This window comes from Mustela lutreola, chromosome 4 (assembly GCF_030435805.1).
Source record: "Mustela lutreola isolate mMusLut2 chromosome 4, mMusLut2.pri, whole genome shotgun sequence".
NCBI classification, from domain to species: Eukaryota; Metazoa; Chordata; class Mammalia; order Carnivora; family Mustelidae; genus Mustela; species Mustela lutreola.
This window is the reverse complement of record NC_081293.1, coordinates 174,537,606-174,560,833: the sequence shown is the minus strand read 5'-3', so window position 1 is coordinate 174,560,833 and position 23,228 is coordinate 174,537,606. Positions and strand designations below refer to the sequence as shown.

The window sequence follows — 23,228 nt, the reverse complement described above, 5'->3', positions numbered from 1 at the left end:
AATATGGCATTTTGCTGCCTCCTTCTCTGACATACCAGCCTCTCTTGGATCCAGTGCTTCTGCCAACCTTCTACTTTTAGGTGTTTATTAGAGTTGTGTTCTTGACTTTGTTTTTAGTTTACCTTGTCTTCAAAGCTGACCTCCCGCAAAACTAAGCTGATAATCCCTGACCCCTTTACCCCCCACCATACACCGACACTGCCCCCCCAACACACACACACATTGTTCAACCATATCCTTTTGTTCTTTCGTTAATGGAATCTAGGCAACCCAGTTAAAAAAAAAAAAAAACCATCAAATTTTTCCTGCCTTTCTACATCCTGTAAATAACCAACATATGTTAATTCTGTCTTCTAACTCCAATCAAATCCTTCCTGTTTTGGTCTGCGGTACTTGTTGCATAACTGATATCCCATTCTCTGTTCTGATTTGTTGTCGTCTACCCTGGATGCTGCCACCAGTTTTGTGTAACTCCTGTTTCTCAAAACGTTAGTACCTGGGTCACGCAGCCATCCTTGAATCACTTGTCACAGAGCGCTCAGATCACTTGCTTGGCACATGCTGCATTTTGCCGTCCGGTTTGTTGGTCTGCTTGGCACAACTTCTGCTCCCCTCTCTCTTAAATTTAATGCTTCTGCAGAATGAAAGTTTTACGTTGCCCTCAAAAGGTCATGCTGTTTATGCCTCCCTCCATTTTACTTCTGTTGTTTTCCTGAAATGTTTTCTCCCTTTCCCCCTTCAACCCGCAGTCATTCAGATCACAGGTCCCTGTCTTTGTTTTGTGACCCCTTTGTCCTCAGCCTTGTCCCCAGACAGTGGAGTTCATAACTTCCTTTTCTATCCTCCCTTGCATAGGCTGCCATTCTTTTTTTTTTTTTTTTTTTGATTTATTTATTTATTTGACAGACAGAGATCACAAGTAGGCAGAGAGGCAGGCAGAGAGAGAGGGGGAAACAGGCTCCCTGCTGAGCAGAGAGCCCGCTGCGGGACTTGATCCCAGGACCCTGAGATCATGACCTGAGTCGAAGGCAGAGGCTTTAACCCACTGAGCCACCCAGGTGCCCCATGCCATTCTTGCTCTTACTGTATTATTTATCCCGTGTCTCTGGTTGTGTGAGCTTTGAGAGCAAGTTCTCTGGCCCATTCATTCTTCTGTCCCTTCAGTACTTAGCAAAAGGCCTGACACAAGATGACTGCCTAAGTATCCATAAATAACATGTAATTTCACTGCCTTAGTATGGTCTAGGTATAGTTTTATAGGGGAATTAAGACTCCACAAAGTCTTATTATCCTTGCTTCAAAAAACATTGTTGGGTTACTTGGTAGAATTGAGCCCTGAGTTAGCCGGAAGTTGAGAAAAAATAAAAATCCCTGGCAACTCAGAGTATTAGATACCAAGTAATTAAAAGCTTTTCTGAAGCCAGCATTAAGGTATTTATATTGTAAATTAAACCTGTCTTGGTGTTCCAGCTTCATACGCAATTACCAAATTTTTTTTTAAAAGATGTTATTTATTGGGACGCCTGGGTGGCTCAGTTGGTTAAGCAGCTGCCTTCGGCTCAGGTCATGATCCCAGCGTCCTGGGATCGAGTCCCACATCGGGCTCCTTGCTCAGCAGGGAGCCTGCTTCTCCCTCTGCCTCTGCCTGCCATTCTGTCTGCCTGTGCTCGCTCTCTCCCCCCCTCTCTCTCTCTCTGATAAATAAATAAATAAATAAATAAATAGATGTTATTTATCTGACACACAGAGAGAGAGCTAGCAAGAGGAGGGAACACAAGCAGGGGAAGAGGGAGAAGCAGGCTTCCCATGGGCAGGGAGCCCGAGGCAGAGGGTCCTGCTCCCCACATCTTGAAGTCTGAGGTCCAGACCTCATTGGAGAAGATGTGGCATGTCCTACTGTGTGGCAGAGAGTTTGACTGCAGTGCCACCCTAATGGGACTCCTGGGGAGTTTGGCTTCTGGGGTGCCTCACAGTAGAACTTGCTGGGGGTCTGCCGGTGGGAGTGGTGTGCTAGGAAGCCACTGTCGGGCTGGGAGAAGCTGTCCACACATTTGTGCCATGCTTCCAGGTGTAAGAAGAGAGCCCTTTGTCCTCCAGGGTCCCTCCAACAGTTTGCAAAGTTGTACTAACTGACACAGGCAGGGTACTAGGAAGAGTAGCACATAAAAGTGATAAGTTGACGACTTTGATTCCTCAGCTTCCATAGGTTCCCATTTAACAATATAAGAGTCTTATAGGAATTAGGAAAAAATTAGGTATATATAAAATTTATCTTGAATTCTAGTACCCAGTGAGAGTTGTACAATTAGAAGAGGGTGACAAAGGAGATGAAGGCACCCTAATGTGTCCCAAAGTAGTTAACGGTATTCTTGGCAAAAGTACATTATTGATTACCTTTATTTTCATTGATCTACATGAAGTAAAGGTATTGTTCTTATACCTGTCTCTTAAGAATTAGTTTCAGCTTAGAAATAGAAAATCAGTCTTTTCTATAGTGACTGAGGCACAACTGATAAAGAGAACGGAAACACTGTATGTGTTCAGTGTTTGCCTAATGTAGAATTTACAACGCGTATTTCAGTATATTAGCTAAAATGTTCAGAAGTCAGGAGTCCTCTGGCCATTGAGCAAAGAGAGGAAACAACATTTTGTATGAAGGACACTAAAAGGGGAGAAATCAAACATTGGGGGAAGGTGTGGGGTCAGGTGATGGTCAGTGAGACCACTTTCTACAGACCATGTGTGCTGCTTAACCACATGCCAGACAGACATGATAATAGTCTAGTCCAAGTAGTGGGGTCCTAACTTAGAGTACCATTATTTCAAGTCAGTTCTTAGGGTAAAAGTTGACATTGATTTTTTTTTTTTCATAAACTTAACAGAACTTACGGGTCTGCACTGAATAATCTTACAGGCTCTTCTGGAAGGGGTTGTTTTTTTTTTTTTTTTTTGGTCATTATAGGAAAGAAAAGGAATAAAAGCCATCTTACCTGCTACACAGAGGATTTTTAGGACTATTGATGGAATAGATATTTAATGAATCTTGACTGATATTTGTTGATATTTGGGTCTACAACTTAGAAGAAAGGAGAGGTTTAAGACCAACTCTGATGTTTTGCACAGTAAGACTTAATTCCCATCTCTTCCTATCCATTTCTGAACCCTCTCTCTGTGCTTGTCTTTGTATGTTATTACCTAGTATTAGGGAACATCTAGATACTTGTTAAAGATTTTGCCTTTCTGTCATCCACTCTTACCAACTCTGAGACATGTGCAAGAAGAAAGGGAACTGGTGAAGTCAGGGATGGGGATGGTTGCACCATGATCTCCCAGCCATGGAGCAGGTTTGCTTAAGGTATACGTGTTGGGTACTGATTTGGATACAAGGATATTGGCCTTCAGAACCTCACTCAAAGAATCGGGAACCCCCTCCCTGCTGAAAAACTAAACAGAACTCTAAAGTACAGATAAAGAAGTTGAGTTTATATCTCCAATTACTTTCTTAACTATGAAATGCCCATGAGATGCCCATGACCTTCAGGTGGGGGCACATGTAGTTTGAGTTGGCTCATCTTATGGTTTCCTGGCTTTCATTACTGCCTTTTATAAACACTTCATCATTTTTAGAAGATTTGGGTCCTTCTTATGTCACCAGTTACCATGTGTTATAAAACATTTTGAATCATTGTAGAACATTTGGTGTCATAATTCTAGCTGGATTGCTAAAAACAAGGAGTGTTACTATTCCTGCCTAATTGTAAATGGGGTTTTTGTTTTGTTGTGTGTCTTCCAGGTTTTTCTGAAGAGTGATCGAGTGGCCAGAATGGTTCAGAGTGGAGGATGTTCTGCTAACGACTTCAGAGAGGTGTTTAAGAAAAACATAGAAAAGCGTGTGCGGAGTCTGCCAGAAATTGATGGCTTGAGCAAAGAGACAGTGCTCAGTTCATGGATAGCCAAATATGATGCCATTTACAGAGGTGAAGAGGACATGTGCAAACAGTCCAATAGAATGGCCCTAAGTGCTGTGTCTGAACTTATTCTGAGCAAGGAACAACTCTATGAGATGTTTCAGCAGATTCTGGGTATTAAAAAATTAGAACACCAACTCCTTTATAATGCATGTCAGGTAAGTGGTCCATATTTCCCATTCCGCCACCTGGCTCAGAATGAATATCAAATATTTACAAGCCTATGAAAATGTATGTTTTATAATCACTTTGCCTGAAAAGTTGAGTGAAAATGAATTTTAATAAATTGAGTCGTGGTATTTGAAAGAAACTTTAAAAGAATTATTTAATAGAGGGAGAAGTACATTCTATCTGTAAATAACCATTCCCATATGTCCTATGTTAGGACCTCAGATTTTCACCTGTTTGGTACACTAATAATAAAATGAAGATCCTCTATTATCTAAAAAAGTTCAGCAGTTTATAATAAACAGCTATTCCTGAGTGCAAAATAATTTTTTTCTTAAAGGTAAGCTGGTCTTCCAAGTTCTGAGGAAGTAATTGAAACTTCAGAATTTCTTTAACCCAACAGGATAGAAGCAAAGATGTTGCAGAACTGTGAAATTTAGAGATGAACAAATAAAAAGTATTTTTTCTCTTCAGTTGTTACTCTAATCATACATAGGACAAATTGAATAAAACACCATATTCCACATCTTTCATCCTTGGGCCCTATGATTTATCTAATAATGCATTCATTTCATATTTGCATTTTTTATTTTAGTGGTATAAATTATTAAACTATGCCCTAATATACAATTTAAATAGACATAATTCAGGCATTTAAAAATTCATGCATTCATTAGACTTATACTTCTATAATGTACATAATTTACATGTATTTTTAATCTTTTCACAAATTTCAATTTCAGCATTCTATGTGTATCATTTGCTTTGCATTACTAACTTGTGAATCACTTCAAGTGAATAAATTGACAATTAATAGTAAAGCAATGTAGCATCTTAACCCTGTGAACAATTCATGCATTCATCATAATTATTTTCACTATTATTAAACCACATAGTTATTTGATCATAATGGAGGATGACTATAAAACCAGAGTCTTCTGTTTTAAAGATAAATGCAACAGGGACTTTCTATTTTTAATGAAATAGTAACTCACTTCTACAGTTAAATATTGATGAACATAACTTAGTGAAATTCAGATTCACACATTTGGTATTTATTGAGTATTTATTCAAGTTTTTGACTTGCTGGGTGTTGGGGAAACCGAGCTGAGCAAATGAAGATATTTGTTCTCTATATCTCCATATGTTAAAGTCTAGTAGAGCAGATGGATCTCTAAAATGAGTTATTACAAATGCATTGAAACGTATACTGAGTGTTACAGGGTCATAACATCTGATCAGTGAACCTATCAGGTTTTTTTTAATAATTGAAATAGTCTTCTGTCTTTTTATGTAATTAACTCCTTTATCATGATATAATAATCCCTCTTTATCCCTGATAATTTTGTTTTTTCTAAAGTTGCTTTGTCTTAAACTAATAAGGCTATTCAGTCTTTCTTTTGATCAGTTAGCCTGGTGTCTTTCTCTGTTTACTGTTAACGTATCTAATTCCTTATGTTTAAAAGGAATTTTTTGTAGACAGCATCAGATTGCCTCTTGTTTTTTTCTTTTTAATCAGTTGGCCATCCTCTGTCTTTTAATGACTATGTGTAGACTATTTGTATTTAAAGTGATATAGTTGGCTGAAGTTCTACAGTCTTAGTAAGTGTTGTCACTTTTTTGCATTTATTCTCAGCCTTCTCTCATTTGAAATGAGTATTTTATGTGATTCTATTTTATGGGATTTTCCTTTGATGTACTACTGTTTTGTTTTTTTAAACTTATTTAGGGGTTGTCTAGTGGTGGCTCTAGGGATTACAGTCTACATTTTAAAATATTCAACTCCATATTCAAATAACACTAAAAGTCTTCACGTGTAATACAGCTGTCCTAAGAGAATTCCCAATCCCTCCCTCCCATCCCTGGTAACATCTGGATATTTCTATCCTTCATTTCCCTGATGTTTTTATCTAGTATACTGTTACTACTATCACTTTAAATAGTTAATTTTTAGATATTAAGAATAAGAAAACTAGAAAAATAAAAACTTTTATATTTTATCTTCATTTCTTCTCCTGACACTCTTTATGTAGACCCACATTTCTGACTGGATGTCATTTTCCTAATCTTTCTGAAAACCTTCTTTAACACCTCTTGCAAGGCAGGACAACTGGTGAGGAGTTCCTCAGTTTTTCACTGGATATAAGATTATCAGTTAGCTTTTTTCTTTTTCTTTCAACACTCTGAAGGTTTCAATTCAGGCTGTTCTTGCTTGCATACTTTCTGATGAGAAGTCTGATGCCTTTGTGTTCTGACTTCAGTATTTCCTTCTTATCTTAGTTTCCTGAGTTTGAAAATGATATGCCTAGGGATAGGCTTTATGATCCTCTTACTTAGCATTCTCTAAGCTTCCTGGATCTGTGGGTTGGTGTCTGTCATTCAGTTTGGAAAATTCTTGGCTGTGATTACTTCAGGTTTTCCTTCTGTCTCATTCTTACCTCCTTCTGATAGTCCAATTATGTTTATGTCACCCCTACTTGGTATCATTCCACAGTTATGGGATTATTTTTTTTTAAGTTTTTTTTTCTCCTTGCATTTGAGATTGGGAAGTTGATGTTGACCTTTCTTCAAGTTTGCCAACTCTTCCTCAAAATCCTCAGGTCTGCTGGTGAGCCCATCAAAGGCTCTGTTCATTTATGCTAGTGTTACTGACCTAGCCTTTCCCTTTGAGTCTTTCTTAGACTTCCCTTCTCCTTGTTTACATTACCCATCTGTTCTTGCATTCATCATAATTATTTTCACTGTTATTAAACCAGGTAGTTATTTGATCACAATGGAGGATGACTATAAAACCACAATCTTCTGTTTTAAAAGGTAAGTGCAACAGGGACTTTGTATTTTTAAAAAAACAATAACTAACTTATACAGTTAAATATTGATGAATATATTTCTATTAGAGCCCTTAATTTATTAATATAAGCTATTTAAACTCTTTTTTCTCTCTTTTTTTAATACCTATGCCATCTCTGTCACCACTAAATCCCATTGGGATGCTTGCTTTGTCTCTCCAATCTGTGTTTCTTTATCTCTTTTGGCGTGTTTTGTAAGTTTTTTTGAAAGGCAGGCCTGTTGTATCAGATATATTTGCCTTTAGTGTGAGGATTTACATTGATCTGACTGGAAGGTAGGCTGTGTTTATTGTAATGTTAGCAGGCACAAGAAGCTTCAGATTTTTCTAATGTCCTTGTCTTTTGACTCTGGGCTTTCACAAGTATTCATCTTGAGAATGAGTCTCTCTTACAGCCCCTCTGCTGCTACACTGGAGCTGTGTTGGTGTTGGTGTTTTGATGTAGAGTGTTGGGGAGTAGGGACTGTTCTACAGTCTGACTGCATCTCGGATTTTTAGTAGGCCTATGTCTTGGGGCAGTAGCCTTCACAAGTGTTTCTGTCCCTTGTCTAGAAACGTGGCTTCCCTCCTCACCATGTGCCTTATTCCCTTCCTTGCTTAAAGCATCCCCAGTCCATTTCCTTGAAGTTGTGCCTCCTCTTCACTTAGGTATTATTTTTCCCAGTAGAAGAGATCAGAAGGTCGCCAAAGACGGCAGACCTCTCTCTCTTCAGCTGGGACAGTTATTCAGTGTTTCCGTTTTGCAAAGTCAGGTAGAAGAATGTGGGAGGTTTAACACTGGCTTTTCTTCCCCTCTTCCTGCTAAGTCTTAGATCCCGACAACGAGAACTTGGTGGAATTACTGTAGGAAGTGGGAGTCCCCTTCTGATTGCAGCCCCAGGAGTTTCTCACTCTCTGCCCTCAGCTTCTAGTAATTTGTCCAAATTACTCGTCAAGTAAGTAGTTCAACTCTTTATGACCTCCCCTGGCTTCTGCTTTTGGTATTCAGCTCTCTGGTTTTGATTGTGTCTCCAGGTGTTGGATTAGTAGTTTACCCTGCAACCTTAGTTCTCTGACAAGTCCAAGAAAAGTCATTGCTTTTCAGTTGGTGTAGCACTTTATTTTAAGAATGGGAGTGATAATTTCCAATCTCTTTACTGGTCTGAGCTCAAAGCAATTCCTTTGGTTCTGAGATTTGAAAAGCTCTAAGCATTATTTCTTTGATAGACTTGAAAAAAAAAATAGAAAAATCCTCAAATAAATAAAGGAACAGCTTTATTTTGGCATAACAATCATTTATGAAATCAATGAAATAATGAAAATGGATGAAAACAACTGAGATTCTTTTTTCCTTCTCAAGGGCATATGTATCTTATTTGTTCTTCCATTGTCTTTCAACAGAGGTCTCAAAAGAAAAGATGATAAAAAACACAGACAATAGGCTGTGCTTTACAGGAAAGAAATAGTTCAAGAAGAGGAATAGTGGAGCAGAGGTTGGGGGACTAGAGAAAGGACTTTAAAGCTAGCTGAGCTGTTGGGACCTGGCTCCATCTATAGGTTGGTGAAATTTACTCCACTTTCCTGACATCTCAAAAAGACTTTGAGACTTACTAACTAAAATTTGATAACTCTTCTATATTTGCTTACCCTTAGCTCGTCCCTTGTTTTTTGCTGGTAGTGGTCCCCTAGGAAACCTCATAGATGTGTGCTCACTTCAGGGTCAGAAGATCTGCCCAGAGAGCTGTTCTGCTAAGATGTGCAGGATGGCAACAACCAGAGTCCCTGTTACTTAAGGAAGAACTGGAATGTGAAGGGAGCAATGCCAGAGCTGCAGCCTGATGGCAACAAGAGCTTCATGTGGTCATAACTTTTGTCCTGGAACTGTAGGATCAGCATCAGGAATGGAAAAACAGGAAGCTGTCGTTTAAAGAAGCATAGGTGGTTACGTTCCTTTTGATTGGAGCCAGGAACTTTGTCATTATCAAAATTAAGGCATAAAAGTAAAACATGAATGTAGAAGATATCACAATTAAATTATAAAACTGGGATTATTGAAAGAAAACTTACTACATGCTACTAAAAAACAATGAGAACAATCTCATTCATATTTCATAGATTAGCTATTGTGGTAGCAAAACTTACCTGTCACACTTCAGATTCTTTGGTTGGAGAGTAATGTGTTTGTATTGTTGCAGATTTACAGAACAAAATACTAGGTAAAAAAGGAAGGAGCTCATTCTAAAATGAGCAACATAACAATATAAGAATCTGAAATTGCTAGCCATTATTTACTTGAATCAGACGAGACATAGAGTAACAGAAACTGAAGGAAAAGCAATCTGTTAGTGAAAAGTTTAATTTCAGAATCATTTTAAGGAAATGTGGTAAATTTCAAGTCAATATAGTTATACCTTTAAAGAAACAAAGTTAGTTGATATAAAGGTTTGTATTTATAATCTTTTGTTTTTAAGGTTTTATTTATTTATTTGAAGGAGATCACAAGTAGGCAGAGAGGCAGGTGGGGAGCAGGGAAGCGGGCTCCCCACCTAGCAGAGAGCCTGATGCGGGGCTTGATTCCAGGACCCCCAGATCATGGCCTGAGCCAAAGGCAGAGATTTAACCTACTGAGCCACCCAGGCACCCCTGTATTATATAATCTTAAGTTAAAATTTTTTTCACCTATTGCTTATAAAATGCTGCTACTTCCATGGTCCTAGTTATCAGCTGCCTTTGAACAAAAATAGGTTATTAAGATTATTTTAAGAGAATTAGTAACTGAATTTGACAGCTCTCTGAATCCTCATCTTTTCTGCCCAAGGCTACCTTCATTAATCTTTCATAATCCCATTCCATTCACCGAAGAAAGTGATCCATCCATATTCACCCAAGGGTCAAAACAAAGTTAACTGAAATCTTCCTCTAAATATCCCTCCACCCAAATTTCTTATCTTCGCTAAAGACTGCAAGAACTCCGAGTGATGCTACAGAACTGTTGGATATTTTAAGGGATAAGCAAGGATAATTCACAAACAGTTAAAATGTAGTGTTCAGGGGGCACCTGGGTGGCTCAGTCTGTTAAGTGTCTGCCTTTGGCTCAGGTCATGATCTCAGGGTCCTGGGATGAAGCCCTGCATCAGGCTCCCTGCGCAGAGTGGGGGTGGGAGTCTGGTTCTCCCTTCCCCTCTGTTCCCTCCCCCCACAACTGCATGGGCAGCTCGCTCACACTCTTAAATAAAAAAAATTTTTTTAATGTAGGTTTATGATACCCTTTCTCTAGGAATTTTAGCCTTGGAGTTTAAGTACTTTGGGTTTACGAGTTTTAAGAAAATCAGCAAATCTAGGCAGCTGCTGTGTTTCTTGCCCCTCTCACTGTCAGTCTTCCTTTGGAAGATCTGCATTCAGGAAGTCAAAGGAAAATGGAAATATGAATGCTCAGGGGAAATGACTATCTACCTTTCACCTCTTTTTTTCTCAACTAGTAGCACGCGATTTGATAATACTTTTTATTTAATATAACTTGTCGGGACGCCTGGGTGGCTCAGTGGGTTAAAGCCTCTGCCTTTGGCTCAGGTCATGATCTTGGGGTCCTGGGATCGAGCCCTGCATCAGACTCTTTGCTCAGCAGGGAGCCTGCTTCCCTTCCTCTCTCTACCTGCCTCCCTGCCTACTTGTGATCTCTGTCAAATAAATAAATAAAATCTTTTAAAAAAATTTATATATATATATATATATATATATATATATATATATGTGTGTGTATATATATATATATATATATATATATATATGTGTGTGTGTGTATATATATATATATATATATATATATGTGTGTGTATATATATATATATATATATATATATGTGTGTGTGTATATATATATATATATAAAAAACTTGTCTACTTTGGCAGAAATAAAGCACACACTACAGAAGCAGTTAAATTTGATAACAAAAATCATTTTCAAAATAAGAAAATAAAGCTGTAGAAATGACAATTAGAAGGTTATATTTTTCAAATCTAGGTAATTTTCTAGCTCCAAATGCTTGAGGAAAATATTTGAATAAATGTCATGAAATGGCAGTTATGTTTTAGGATACAGCAAGAAGACACTTCAGACCTCAAGAATGAGTAAATTTTATCGTACCTGATTTTTGAAATTCTGGAATTAATAATTGGAATGGCCATAATATTTATATACCTGTTCACTTTTTAAGATTTTATTTGAGATCGTACACATGGGAGAGCACTAATAGTGGCGGGGGTTGAGGGAGGGGGAAGCCGACTCCCTGCTAAGCAGGGAGGTCTACTCAGGGCTCAGTCCCAGGAGGCTGAGATCAAGACCTGAACCAAAGGCAGATGCTTAACCATCTGAGTACCCAGGCGCCCTAAATGTTTACTTAAAAAAAAAAAAAAATGATTTATTTGAGACGTACCACGAGAGGGAGAGAGGAGGGCAGAGGGTGACGGAGCAGCAGACACCCCATGGAGCAGGGAGCCCTTGTGGGGCTTGATCCCAGGACCCTGGGACCATGACCTGAGCCTAAGGCAGACACTGAACCGACTGAACCACCCAGGTACCCCCATGTTCACTTTTTTAAATGAATATATCATGATATAAATTAGAAGACTGATTTCATTCAAATGAATTTGGATATCTGATTAGTAATGTTGAATCAATTTCCTCTCTAAAAATTTTTGTGAATATAATTTTAATATATTAAAACAAATTATAGGGTTTTTTAAATCATAAGTTTTGTTTCATTTGGTTATGCATTTTTTTTGTTCTTTTTTACCTACAGCCTATATGTAAGGGAACTACATAAGAATATTCCTAAGTAAGATTTCTCCTACAATGTGTAAATTTGCTTTTTTATAAATCAGACTAGATCACAAATATAAGATATCTTGAGACATTCCTTACATTTATTTTTAGATTTTTCTTTACCCAGATTTAGCCTATGAAAACTAAGGTGGTATTCCAACTTTTCCAACTTTTGAAAATTTGAAAATTTTTCAACTTTTTTTAAAAGATTTATTTACTAGATAGCAAGCGTGTGCACACAGAGGGGCAAGGAGAGGTAGAAACAGATGAGGACTCGGTCCCAGAACTCTGAGATCATGACATAAGCCAAAGGCAGATGTTTAACTGACTGAGTTACTCAGGGCACCCCATTTTTTAAATAAGTGAACAGATATCTTCAGAGATGAGACATCCTGGTAGTAGTACTAGTTGGGGCCAGCGGGGTGGGGAGTATTTTTGCTAAAGTACTTCGAGAGCTTCTCTCCTCTTAATGAAGAAGGATCATATGGATATACTGTTTCAAGTATAATAAGTATATCTTTTCTGTGATTTTTCATGAAAATATTCTATAAAAATGAGATATTTAAAAATGTCAGTAAGGGAAAATGATAAGATTTGGTTCTTTGAAGGTATTTGCGTGTGGTGAGGAGACCAACCTATAAAGAAAATGTAATGGTATAGTTCAACAGTATGTTACTGAGGGTAGGTATACAGCATGGTGTGAGCATGTGGGGGACAGTTATTTTAACAGGGGATAATTTGCACAGATTTTTTTGGTGTTCACCCTGGCTGCACTTTAGAATGACCTAAGGAGCTTTAAAAACCATGGGACGTCTGGGCATTACTTCAGACTAAGTGAAACAGTCTGTGGAAATGGGACCCACTGTCTATTTTTTAAAAGCCTTCTTTCTACATTATGTTGATGAAGATGCATGGTTAGGTTGGGGACTGCTGGCCTGATGGTCCATTGAGGACTTAATGCCATGGTGACCTCAAACTGTAGGGAGGCTGAGAAACCATCCAGCCATGTGTCCAGGAAGAAGAGGTGATTTGGCAGTGTGGAAAACCTAATTTTCACTTGGAGCTTTAATGAAAGTTTCATGATTCTAAGAAAGCACAAATCCTGAATTTTAGAAGATGGAAAGAAATTTAAAAGACAGGTGGAAAATAACATTTACAAAGGCGCAAGGAGAGTGAAAAGCTTGGAATCTATTCAGAAGGTATGTCATATGTGTTGCTAGAGTAGCAGGAGATGAGGCTAAGAGTTAGGACTTGAATATTAAGGGCCTAAATGCTAGCCAGAAGAGCTTGGAATTTATCAGGAGCTAGGGAACACAGGTAGGCCCTAAGCAGTGACATGACAGGAACAGTTTGGGATTCTGGAAAGATCCTTCTCTGGTGCCTAAAGAATGGATTGCATATCTTCCATACCCTGCCACCTTTTGGGCCTGACCCAGCATTATTAAAACAGAAGTGGAAGAAGATCTGTGTGTTAATTATTCAAGTCATCTCTACGCTCTGCTCCTTGCCCTGCTATGGTCCTGTTTTATTTTTCTGCTGCCTGTGAAGTTCCTGGACTACTGGATTTGACCTAGGAGTCTGTTTTCTTGTCCTCTTGGGTCTGTGCTCTGTGTTGTGCTTCAGAATCCTGCTGGGATCCCCCCACACTTGGCAACTTTGGCATGAAGCAGAACAGTAGAACTCCTGATTGCCTGGAAAGGGACAAAGATGGAATCTAGGTATTCAGCAGAAACTGGGAGTCCACTTGGGTCTATAGCATAAGACATACCGTTTACTAGAACCTTGAGTAAGACTGCCTATTCCTCTCCCTGTCTTTCTTTCTTTCTTTTTTTTTTTTTTTAATAGAAAAGGTAGTATGCCTTAATGGCTATCTTTCCATTTGTTAATGTTTGTATGATGCAGCTTTCATTAGCCATGGTCTGATGGGGCATCTGTAATTAGAATTTTCTTTCAAGATAATGCCTATTCTAGTCAAGCATTGTTTTAGGTTCTCAATATATGGCATTCCCTCTTCTCAAGGAGCAACGTTTTTGGAGGGAGAATTGTAGGAAAGAAATCAGGAATTCTTTTTTGTACCTGCTGAAAACGAAGTACTAAATGTCCAAGTGGAAATGGTAGGTGGTGGTTGGGTATGTAAATCTGAAATTCCAGTGCGTGGTTAGGTTTGGGCATACAGATTTGGGAATCATTTAGATAAAGTTAGTATTTGAAGCCAGGGGACATGATGAGATCATATTAGGAGAGTCTGGAGCTCAAGATGATAGAGGACCCAAGATAGAGTCCTGTGGACACCAGGATTTAGAGGCTGCATAAAAAAGACAGAGCCAGTGAAGTAGGAGGAAGACCAGAGTGAATGTCAGGGAAGCCAAGAGAAGACATGTCAAAGAAGGAGAGTGTTTGCACCGCATGCTGCTCAGAGGTCAGGTAAGATGACAATGCAGTGACCCTTGAATTTGTCATGGTAGAAGAAAGCATTCTTGACTGTCCTGAAGTCAGTTAAGAGTAGAATCAAGGAGGTAAGAAGAAAGAATAAACAGAAAAATATTTATGGAATCAACCAGTAAGAATATTGTATATTCAAGAAAAACCTTCTATATAGTACTTTGAATCATTTTATTAAATTCATTGGGCAGTTACTCTGTGCCAAGCTCACACCATCAGACTTTCTTAAGCGTTTATTATCTTTCGACTTTTAGAAATGTATGGCCCAGAAAACTTAACACCTGTTTCTTTTGGTAGATGGTTAGACCCAGCTTCTCTGTTTTTATAATTTACTTTTTTTAAAAAAGTGGTTTCAAAAGGCTGAGGAAAAGAGATTGACACATTCTCACCAAAGAGTACCCAGTAATACTTAATGCTTTGAGCTGATTATCAAGGTCATAATATCCCAAATCCTCTTTGCTTTAGACTATAAAAAATTTCCATTTACCCTAATCACTTTAGAGAAGGGCCAACTGATCATTATCTTAGTAAGATTTTCTTGTGTAGTCGGTGGCAGTGATTGATTCTGGCTATCTGACAAACTTATAGAAAGACCTTTATCATTGTTCACTGTCTAAAATGATGTCATTTTCTATTTGCGAGTGTTTTCATGATTCTGATAAGAAGATCTCCAGATTAATAAGGCTCGCCTTTCAGCCTGTGAATCCTCATCAGAGGTTTGCAAACTCATTTTGTACCTGGTATGGTACCAAGAGCAATAATAGTGTTTAAAAAATAGAGATAGGCTCAGTACCCTGATTTTGAAAAATGAGATGCTACTGTGGTTGTTGCCCTGAGTTAGAGCCACTAAAAAATACTGCAGTGATTAGAACAAAAAAACAAAACTCCCTTTGCTTATGTTGAGTATCACTGCAGTTTACCCTTTTTGCTTAGGTCAGCTCCCCTCTTTCCGTTCTGTCTCACAATAGCCCAGGGCAAACTGATGAGTCTGAAACTTCTCAGACACAGTAGGTTCAAAATGCTATTTTTTTCTCATCCCAAAGTGGTTCTCCTTTTGTTTGTGTTCAGCCTTCCGACTCCTAACCATCAGTCTTTTTGTGTTTTCCAGGCCAATTACCTGCACTGCTGCTTTCTCCATAATACTGCATCATCTCTTTCATGTTCATGGTCATTGCCATAGCTCAAGATTTTATTACCTCCCAGATGAAGCATGGCGGTAACCTCTGAACTGCTTTCCCCTTCCAACTTTACATGTTTTTGTGACCAGATTAGTATTACTGGAGCACCATCATGTTCTCATCATGACCCAACTTAAAGAGAAAGAAAGATGGCTCCTCTCTGTCTACAGAATGAAGTTCATAGCCGTTGGTGTTCCATCTGTCCCCACCCTCACCTTGCTTATGTTCTTTCCTGTGTAGCAATTCTTTGTGTTCCCTGTGTTCTGTATGAACTGAACCACTCCCTGTATTTTCTTGGGTTTTAGTTTTTGTCTTCTGTTACTCTCTACACTTGGAATTCCCATTCTTCGTTCTTCAAGACCCAAAAGAAATTCCCTGCTCCCACACCCAGTATTTTTCCTGGAGGAGAAGAAAAAAAAAAGAGGAAACTACAATTCCTTATCATTACCCCAAAGCCTATCCTATTCAACTTTGTATTATATTTATATATAATAAATTCTTCTACTTCACTTTAATAGCTTGAGTATAAGATATTTAATCTTTGTACCATTAATTCTATAATAATATTTAATGTGTTTCCTATTATAGAAACTCACAGATCTATGAGTATCTATAGATATCTATCGAATGACTGAAAGAATGGAAATTGAGTGTATGGCATTGAGAAAGCTGTGAAGCATTTGAGTTGACTCCTACAGTCAAACTGCCCTGCCCCTTATTAACTGTGTGACCTTGACCTGGGAAAATTGCTTAAAGCAATCTGTGCTTCAGATTTTTCATCACTAAAGTGGGATAAAGTTATGACCTGTCCCATAAGAGGTTTACATTCTTGTGCTGAACAGTCTTTACATGTAGTAAGTGCTGTATACTTTTTGTTCTTGGGGCGCCTGGGTGGCTCAGTTGGTTAGGCGGTGCCTTCAGCTCAGGTCATGATTCCAGGGTCTTGGGATCGAACCCCGCATCGGGCTCTCCGCTGCTTCTCTCTCCACTCTGCCTGCCACTCTGTTTATTTGTGCTCTGTTTCTCTCTCTGTCAAATAAATAAAATCTTTGGGAAAAAATTTTTTAAATAATAAATAAATAGATAAATTTTGTGGGTTTTTTTAAAGATAAATTTCATTCTTACTAGTCCTGATGAAGCTAGAGTTCTAATGTGCTCTGATCAAGTTCTCCAATATCCCTGAGGATCCCTCTAATATCCTAAGGATATTAGGATTAGAGGATCCCTCTAATATCCTAAGCCCTTTCAGTTTCAGCATTTTTAAATTATTAATGTGAATGTGTACTCAACTATTTTATGGAGGTGAATAGTTAGTAAGTCGTTGCTTGAAAGTATTAGCTCATTACTTTTATCCAGAAGAGAAAATGTTAATGTCAAATGAAATACTAAAGATTTCATAATGTATAAAATTTGCCATCTACCATTTTAGAGAATATGCATGCATTGTCTTCAGGCTATTGAAGTCCCATGGTTTTTATGTTTGAGGTTAAATTCTTATGTTCTTACTTTTGAACGTTTTGATCCATTATTTAATATAATTCAGTTCACGTAGGGTAATTTTACATCTAATTAACTCATTCATCGTTTCCCCACTTTTTAGGATTCAAATGAAAGTGTGGCTTGGGAAATGTACTTTTCCCCCCAGTTTTATTGAAAAAATAATTGACCTGTGTCCCTGTATAAGTTTAAAATGTACAGCATGATGGTTTGATTTGCATACATTGTGAAATTATTACCACATAGGTTTAGCTAGCCTCCATCTTCTCAGATACAGTAAAGAAAAAATATTTTTTTCCTTGTGATGAGAACCCTAACAGTTTTTCTATATATTCTTTGCAGTGTTAGCTATATTCCTTATGTTGTACAGTGTATCCCTAGTGCTTATTTGTCTTATGACTGGAAAAGTTTGGATTTTTTGACTCCCTTTCTCCCATTTTCCCTCACTTCCTCCCGCCTGTCTTTTGGTAACCACCGGTCTGATCTCCTTCTATGAATTTCATTTTTTAAGCTAGGAAAAAAAAAATGGTTTTGCTTTTTTTTTTTTTTAGATTACACACAAAAATGAGATCATACAGTATTTATCGTCTTATTTGCCTTATTTTACTTAGCATGATACCTTCAGGGTCCATACATACCATGGTAAATTGTAGGATTTCCTCTTTCTTATGGGTGAATAATATTGGTGTGTGTGTGTGTGTGTGTGTGTGTGTACCACAATTTCTTTATCCATTCATCCATTAATGGACATTTAGGTTGTTTCCATATCTTGGCTATTGTAAATAATGCTGTTATGAACATGGGAGGCGTAGATGTCTTTCCAGATTTGTGTTTTCATTTCCTTTGGATATATTCCCAGAAGTAGAAATACTAGACCATATGGTGGCTCTATTTTTAATTTTTGGATGGTCCTCCATACTTTTTTCCATAGTGACTGCACCAATTTATAGTCCTACCAACAGTGCCCACAGGTTTCCTTTTCTCCACATCCGTTCCAACATTTGTTACATCTTGTTTTGATGATGGCCATTCTAACAGGAATAAGGTGCTATTTTTGTGGATTTAATTTGCATTTCCCTAATGACTTCCGATAAGCATCTTTTCATGTACCTGTTGGCCTTTCATATATCTTCTTTGGAGAAATATCTGTTCAGGTCCTTTGTTCATTTTTTTAATTGTGTGGAGTTTTTTTTTTTTTTTTTTTTTTGCTTTTGGTTTGTATGAATTCTTTATATATTTTGCATATTAACCTCTTAACAGATGTATAGTTTGAAAATATTTCTTCATTCCATAGATTTTCTTTTAAGTTTGTTGATGCTTTCTTTTGCTTAGCAGATGCTTTTTAGTGTGATTAGTTCTACTTATTTATATTTTATTTTGTTGCTTTTGCTTTAGGTATCCTGTTCAAAAAAATCATTACCAAGATACCCAGGTCAAGGAGCTTTTATTCCTGTGTTTTCTTCTAAGATTTTCATGGTTTCAGGTCTTCTATTTAAGTCTTTAATCCATCTTGAGTTATATTTTGTGAGGGGCATAGGATATATGACAATGGTAGATATCATTGTCTTATATGTGAATATCTAATTATCCAGCAACATTTATTAAAGAGGTTTTCTTTTTTACATTGAGTATCCTGGCTCCCTAGTTAAATATTAATTGACTGTATGTACTTGGTTTCTCAAATTTCTGGGTTCTCAAATCTGTTCAATTTGTCTTTGTGTTTTTATGTCAGTACCTTACTATTTTGTTGTTGTTGTTGTTGTTAGTACTGTACTATTTTTGATGACTATATTTCTACAGCTCTATAGTAGATCTTGAAATCAGAAAGTGTGATGGCCCCTGCTTTTATTTCTCAGGATGGTTTTGGCTTTTTAGGGTCTTCTATGGTTCTGTATAAATTTCAGGAGTGTTTTTTTCTACTTTTGTAAAGAAGAAATACCATTGGAATTTGATAGGGTCTTCCAGTCCATGAACATAGGATAGCTTTCCATTTATATATGTTTGATTTTTTTTTATCTATCTGTGTCTTAGTTTTCAGAGTAGAGATCTTTCACCTCTTTAGTAAAATTTATGCCCAAGTATTTTATTGTTTCTGATACTATGTTAATGCATTTTATTTCTTTTTTAGAAAATTCATTGTTAGTGTACAGAAATGCCACTAGTTTTGAGGTTAATTTTGTATCCTGTAACTACTGAATTCATTGATTAGATCTAATAGTTCTTTTGGTTGAGTCTTCAGGATTTTCCTTATGTAAAACCATATTCTCTACAGATACCATTTTACTTCTTTGCAGTTCCAATACATTTATTTCTTTTTCTTACCTAGTTTGTTTAGCTAGGACATTTATTGTTATCTTGAATAGGAATGTTGAGGGTGGGCACTCTTGTGTTACACCTGATCTTCAAGAAAAATCTTTAACCTTTTACTATTGAATCTGATGTTAGCTGTGGGCTGGTTTATTATGCTGAGATAAGTATGTTCCTTCTTCCTTCTGGAAATGCATTTTTAAGACTCTTAGAATTATTCTACAAGGGGCATAGCAGAACTGATATTTGTGTCAGGTTTTTTTATACATATAATCTGGAAGATTAGATCGATATAAGGGAATTTTTTAAAAATGCTTTGCATCTAGCAGACATAATGTTACTTTAATCATACATAACATCAAATATGCAATGTGTTTCTCTTGAAACACATTGGGAATAACTTCATCTTATTACCTTCTTTTTATTGTATGAAATCACAAGAAGTTTATTACTGTGTTGTTGCCTCATCTCTGTGATCAAGAAAAAGGGAGAAATGAGGTTTTTGTTTTATGAGGAAATTGACTCATACAAGGTGGATCAGCTTGGAGGGGATGTTAGGGTCCAAGAGCCTTATAATTATTCTTTATATTTGCATTAAAAGGGAGAAATGGGGTTTTTGTTTTATGAGGGAGATTGACTCATACAAGGTGGATCAGCTTGGAGGGGATGTTAGGGTCCAAGAGCCTTATAATTATTCTTTATATTTGCATTAAAATTGAGACCAGTTATGTGAATTCCACCATTCGAGATGGATTTGTTTTACTCCTTTTGATAGGGTAGGCTGAGCTGGCAGGGGACCTACATTGCAGGTTGAAGTAGAGGTCATAAATGTCTGAAGTTCAACGATAAGAGGAAACTGTGAAAGATAGGTCAGCAGATGATACCTGTTTTATTATTGAATGATTGGTTAAGCAATCTCAGATTTGGAGATTGATCGAGACAGTGAGGGTAGGGTAAGAAGAGTGTCCCAGGCAGAAGGAACACAAGCAAAATGCATGACTGGGAAAATGTAACATCTTCAGTAAACATTGAACAACAAATCTGTACAGATAATGGAATTATCCAAGAGATTGGAAAGAGAATGGAATGAAATTTGGGAGGACCAGAATACTAAAGGTGTTTGGGTATCATTCTCTTTATTCATGTTCATTTACTCATTTAATTCCTCATCACCTTTCTTTTTCCTTACCTCCCTCCCTCCTCTGAGATTGTAGACTGACCAAGGATAGTGAGAACAATATGTAGAAATAGGGAGTCATGATGAGGAGTGGATGATTAAAAAAAAAAAACAAAAAAATAAAAACAGGTTCACTTTTAATGTGAGGGCTTTGTGGGTGCCTGAAAGGAAAGGCCTTGGCTTCAGTTGGAGAGCTGGAACTCAGGAGAAAGGCCACTGGTAGGTACTGATTTAAAACATTGTTTTGAGAAATAACTGGAGATACTCTGCCAAGGACCTGTGTGTGTGTTTGTAATATGGGGATGGGAAGGCAGCATAGAAAACAGAGCAGAAATAATCAGTGGGGTAGAGTTAGGCTCTATTTTTATGATAAATTGTGGTTCAAGTAATAATAGAGAATTAACTTATTGGTGAAGTAGATTAAGTTAACACTTAAAGTGTTTGATCAGTGGTTTTAGGTTCTGTTGCTAAATTCATATATATTTGCTACTCTCAAACTCTTGGCTACTAGAAATATATGATAAGTGTTGGTTGAAGTCTTCTTTTGGAATCAGTATTAGGTTTGTGCCAGTTACTTCTTATGATATATTATTTGTAAATGACCAGATTTATAGATAATATAAATACAGTAGACCAGCATATGAACTAATCTCAGGGAAAACACTGTTTATAAACAAATCCTAGTCTAGTTGCCTTTTTCATACTAAAGAATAAAGATGAGTATTACAAGAAAATGACAGAATATAATTTGTTTGAAAAGAAATATACCATAATTGGAGTGTGAAGTCAGAGGAAAAACTAATTTCTTCAGTGGGAAAAAGAAGAACTTAATAGAGTGAGGTCGGCACGTATGAAGGCGTCATAATGGAAAAATAGCTATTAATTCCTTTTTTCAGTGATTGACAATGTTAATACAGTTATTCTGGTTCTAGAAAATAGATTAACGAGAGAGGGTAATGATGCTAAACAGTGCTGTGAAAAGTGCTTTTTATAAATTATCTTTTTTTTTTTTTAAAGATAAGAGCAAATTTAATGATTCAAGTATTTGATATTTGTAGTTTTTAAAGCATTGGAAAAATATCACTAGTTATAAAATTGGAGGTGTTGGGTGCAACGTGGTAAAGTTATCTTTATGCTGTTTAAAATTTTCGTAACTGTAAGAGAGTTGAATACCACATAGGCTTTGAGTCCACCTGAACCCTTCTGTAGAGGGATTTGCTCATCCCTGTGGCCTCTTGGAGCTTGTTTCCAGTGATGTGAGGGGGATGTGGGGGATGTGGCGGGAAAGTCTAGGGTTGGAGATTTGCAAGTCCAGACCCAAAGGCTGCTGCATCAGGTCAGCATTTTCTCTATTCCTCCAAGTCCATTTTTTTTTAGTATTTCCCTCTTTGCAAAGCCATCATGATGTAATCAACCAGGGAACCCTATCTCTTCCATCACTGAATTCTTACAGCACCTGATCAGTAGCTTTCTTGTGGCAATTCCATCCTGTTCTGTGTACTATTTTCAGTTATTTTTGAAATAAAGTATAAGCTCTTAGAAGGCTCTTACTTTTACAGCTACTGAAGAGCCTTTAGAGTGGTGGCTGTATGGTCAGTGTAAGAAAGGGTGAATAGTAAAATAACCAGACCATTGCCAACACTGTTGAGAGCCTTTGTCTTTTTTTTTTTTTTTTTTTTTTTTGGATAATCAAGGTCTTTTTTTTTTTAATTTATTTTTTATTTTTTATAAACATATATTTTTATCCCCAGGGGTACAGGTCTGTGAATCACCAGGTTTACACACTTCACAACACTCACCAAAACACATACCCTCCCCAATGTCCATAATACCACCCCCTTCTCCCAAACCCCCTCCCCCCAACAACCCTCAGTTTGTTTTGTGAGATTAAGAGTCACTTATGGTTTGTCTCCCTCCCAATCCCATCATCTTTAATTTATTCTTCTCGTACCCACTTAAGCCCCCATGTTGCATCACCACTTCCTCATATCAGGGAGATCATATGATAGTTGTCTTTCTCCGCTTGACTTATTTTGCTAAGCATGATACGCTCTAGTTCCATCCATGTTGTCGCAAATGGCAAGATTTCATTTCTTTTGATGGCTGCATAGTATTCCATTTTGTGTATATATACCACATCTTCTTGATCCATTCATCTGTTGATGGACATCTAGGTTCTTTCCATAGTTTGGCTATTGTGGACATTGCTGCTATAAACATTTGGGTGCACGTGCCCCTTTGGATCACTACGTTTGTATCTTTAGGGTAAATGCCCAATAGTGCAATTGCTGGGTCATAGGGCAGTTCTATTTTCAACATTTTGAGGAACCTCCATGCTGTTTTCCAGAGAGGTTGCACCAGCTTGCATTCCCACCAACAGTGTAGGAGGGTTCCCCTTTCTCCGCATCCTCGCCAGCATCTGTCATTTCCTGACTTGTTGATTTTAGCCATTCTGACTGGTGTGAGGTGATATCTCATTGTGGTTTTGATTTGTATTTCCCTGATGCCGAGTGATATGGAGCACTTTTTCATGTGTCTGTTGGCCATCTGGATGTCTTCTTTGCAGAAATGTCTGTTCATGTCCTCTGCCCATTTCTTGATTGGATTATTTGTTCTTTGGGTGTTGAGTTTGCTAAGTTCTTTATAGATTCTGGACACTAGTCCTTTATCTGATATGTCGTTTGCAAATATCTTCTCCCATTCTGTCAGTTGTCTTTTGATTTTGTTAACTGTTTCCTTTGCTGTGCAAAAGCTTTTGATCTTGATGAAATCCCAATAGTTCATTTTTGCCCTTGCTTCCCTGGCCTTTGGCGTTGTTCCTAGGAAGATGTTGCTGCGGCTG

The 23,228-nt window shown here is 37.4% G+C and overlaps 1 protein-coding gene across 21 annotated transcripts in view; it reads left to right on the top strand.

Annotated features, from left to right (window-relative positions):
- CADPS2 (calcium dependent secretion activator 2) overlaps positions 1-23,228 on the top strand; it is a 533,537-nt gene that overhangs the window by 186,946 nt on the left and 323,363 nt on the right. For all 21 annotated transcript variants that reach the window (XM_059171710.1, XM_059171704.1, XM_059171699.1 and 18 more), the window contains exon 3: positions 3,794-4,126. In XM_059171710.1, coding sequence (XP_059027693.1) covers positions 3,794-4,126 — 333 coding nt within the window. The remainder of the gene's footprint in view (positions 1-3,793; positions 4,127-23,228) is intronic.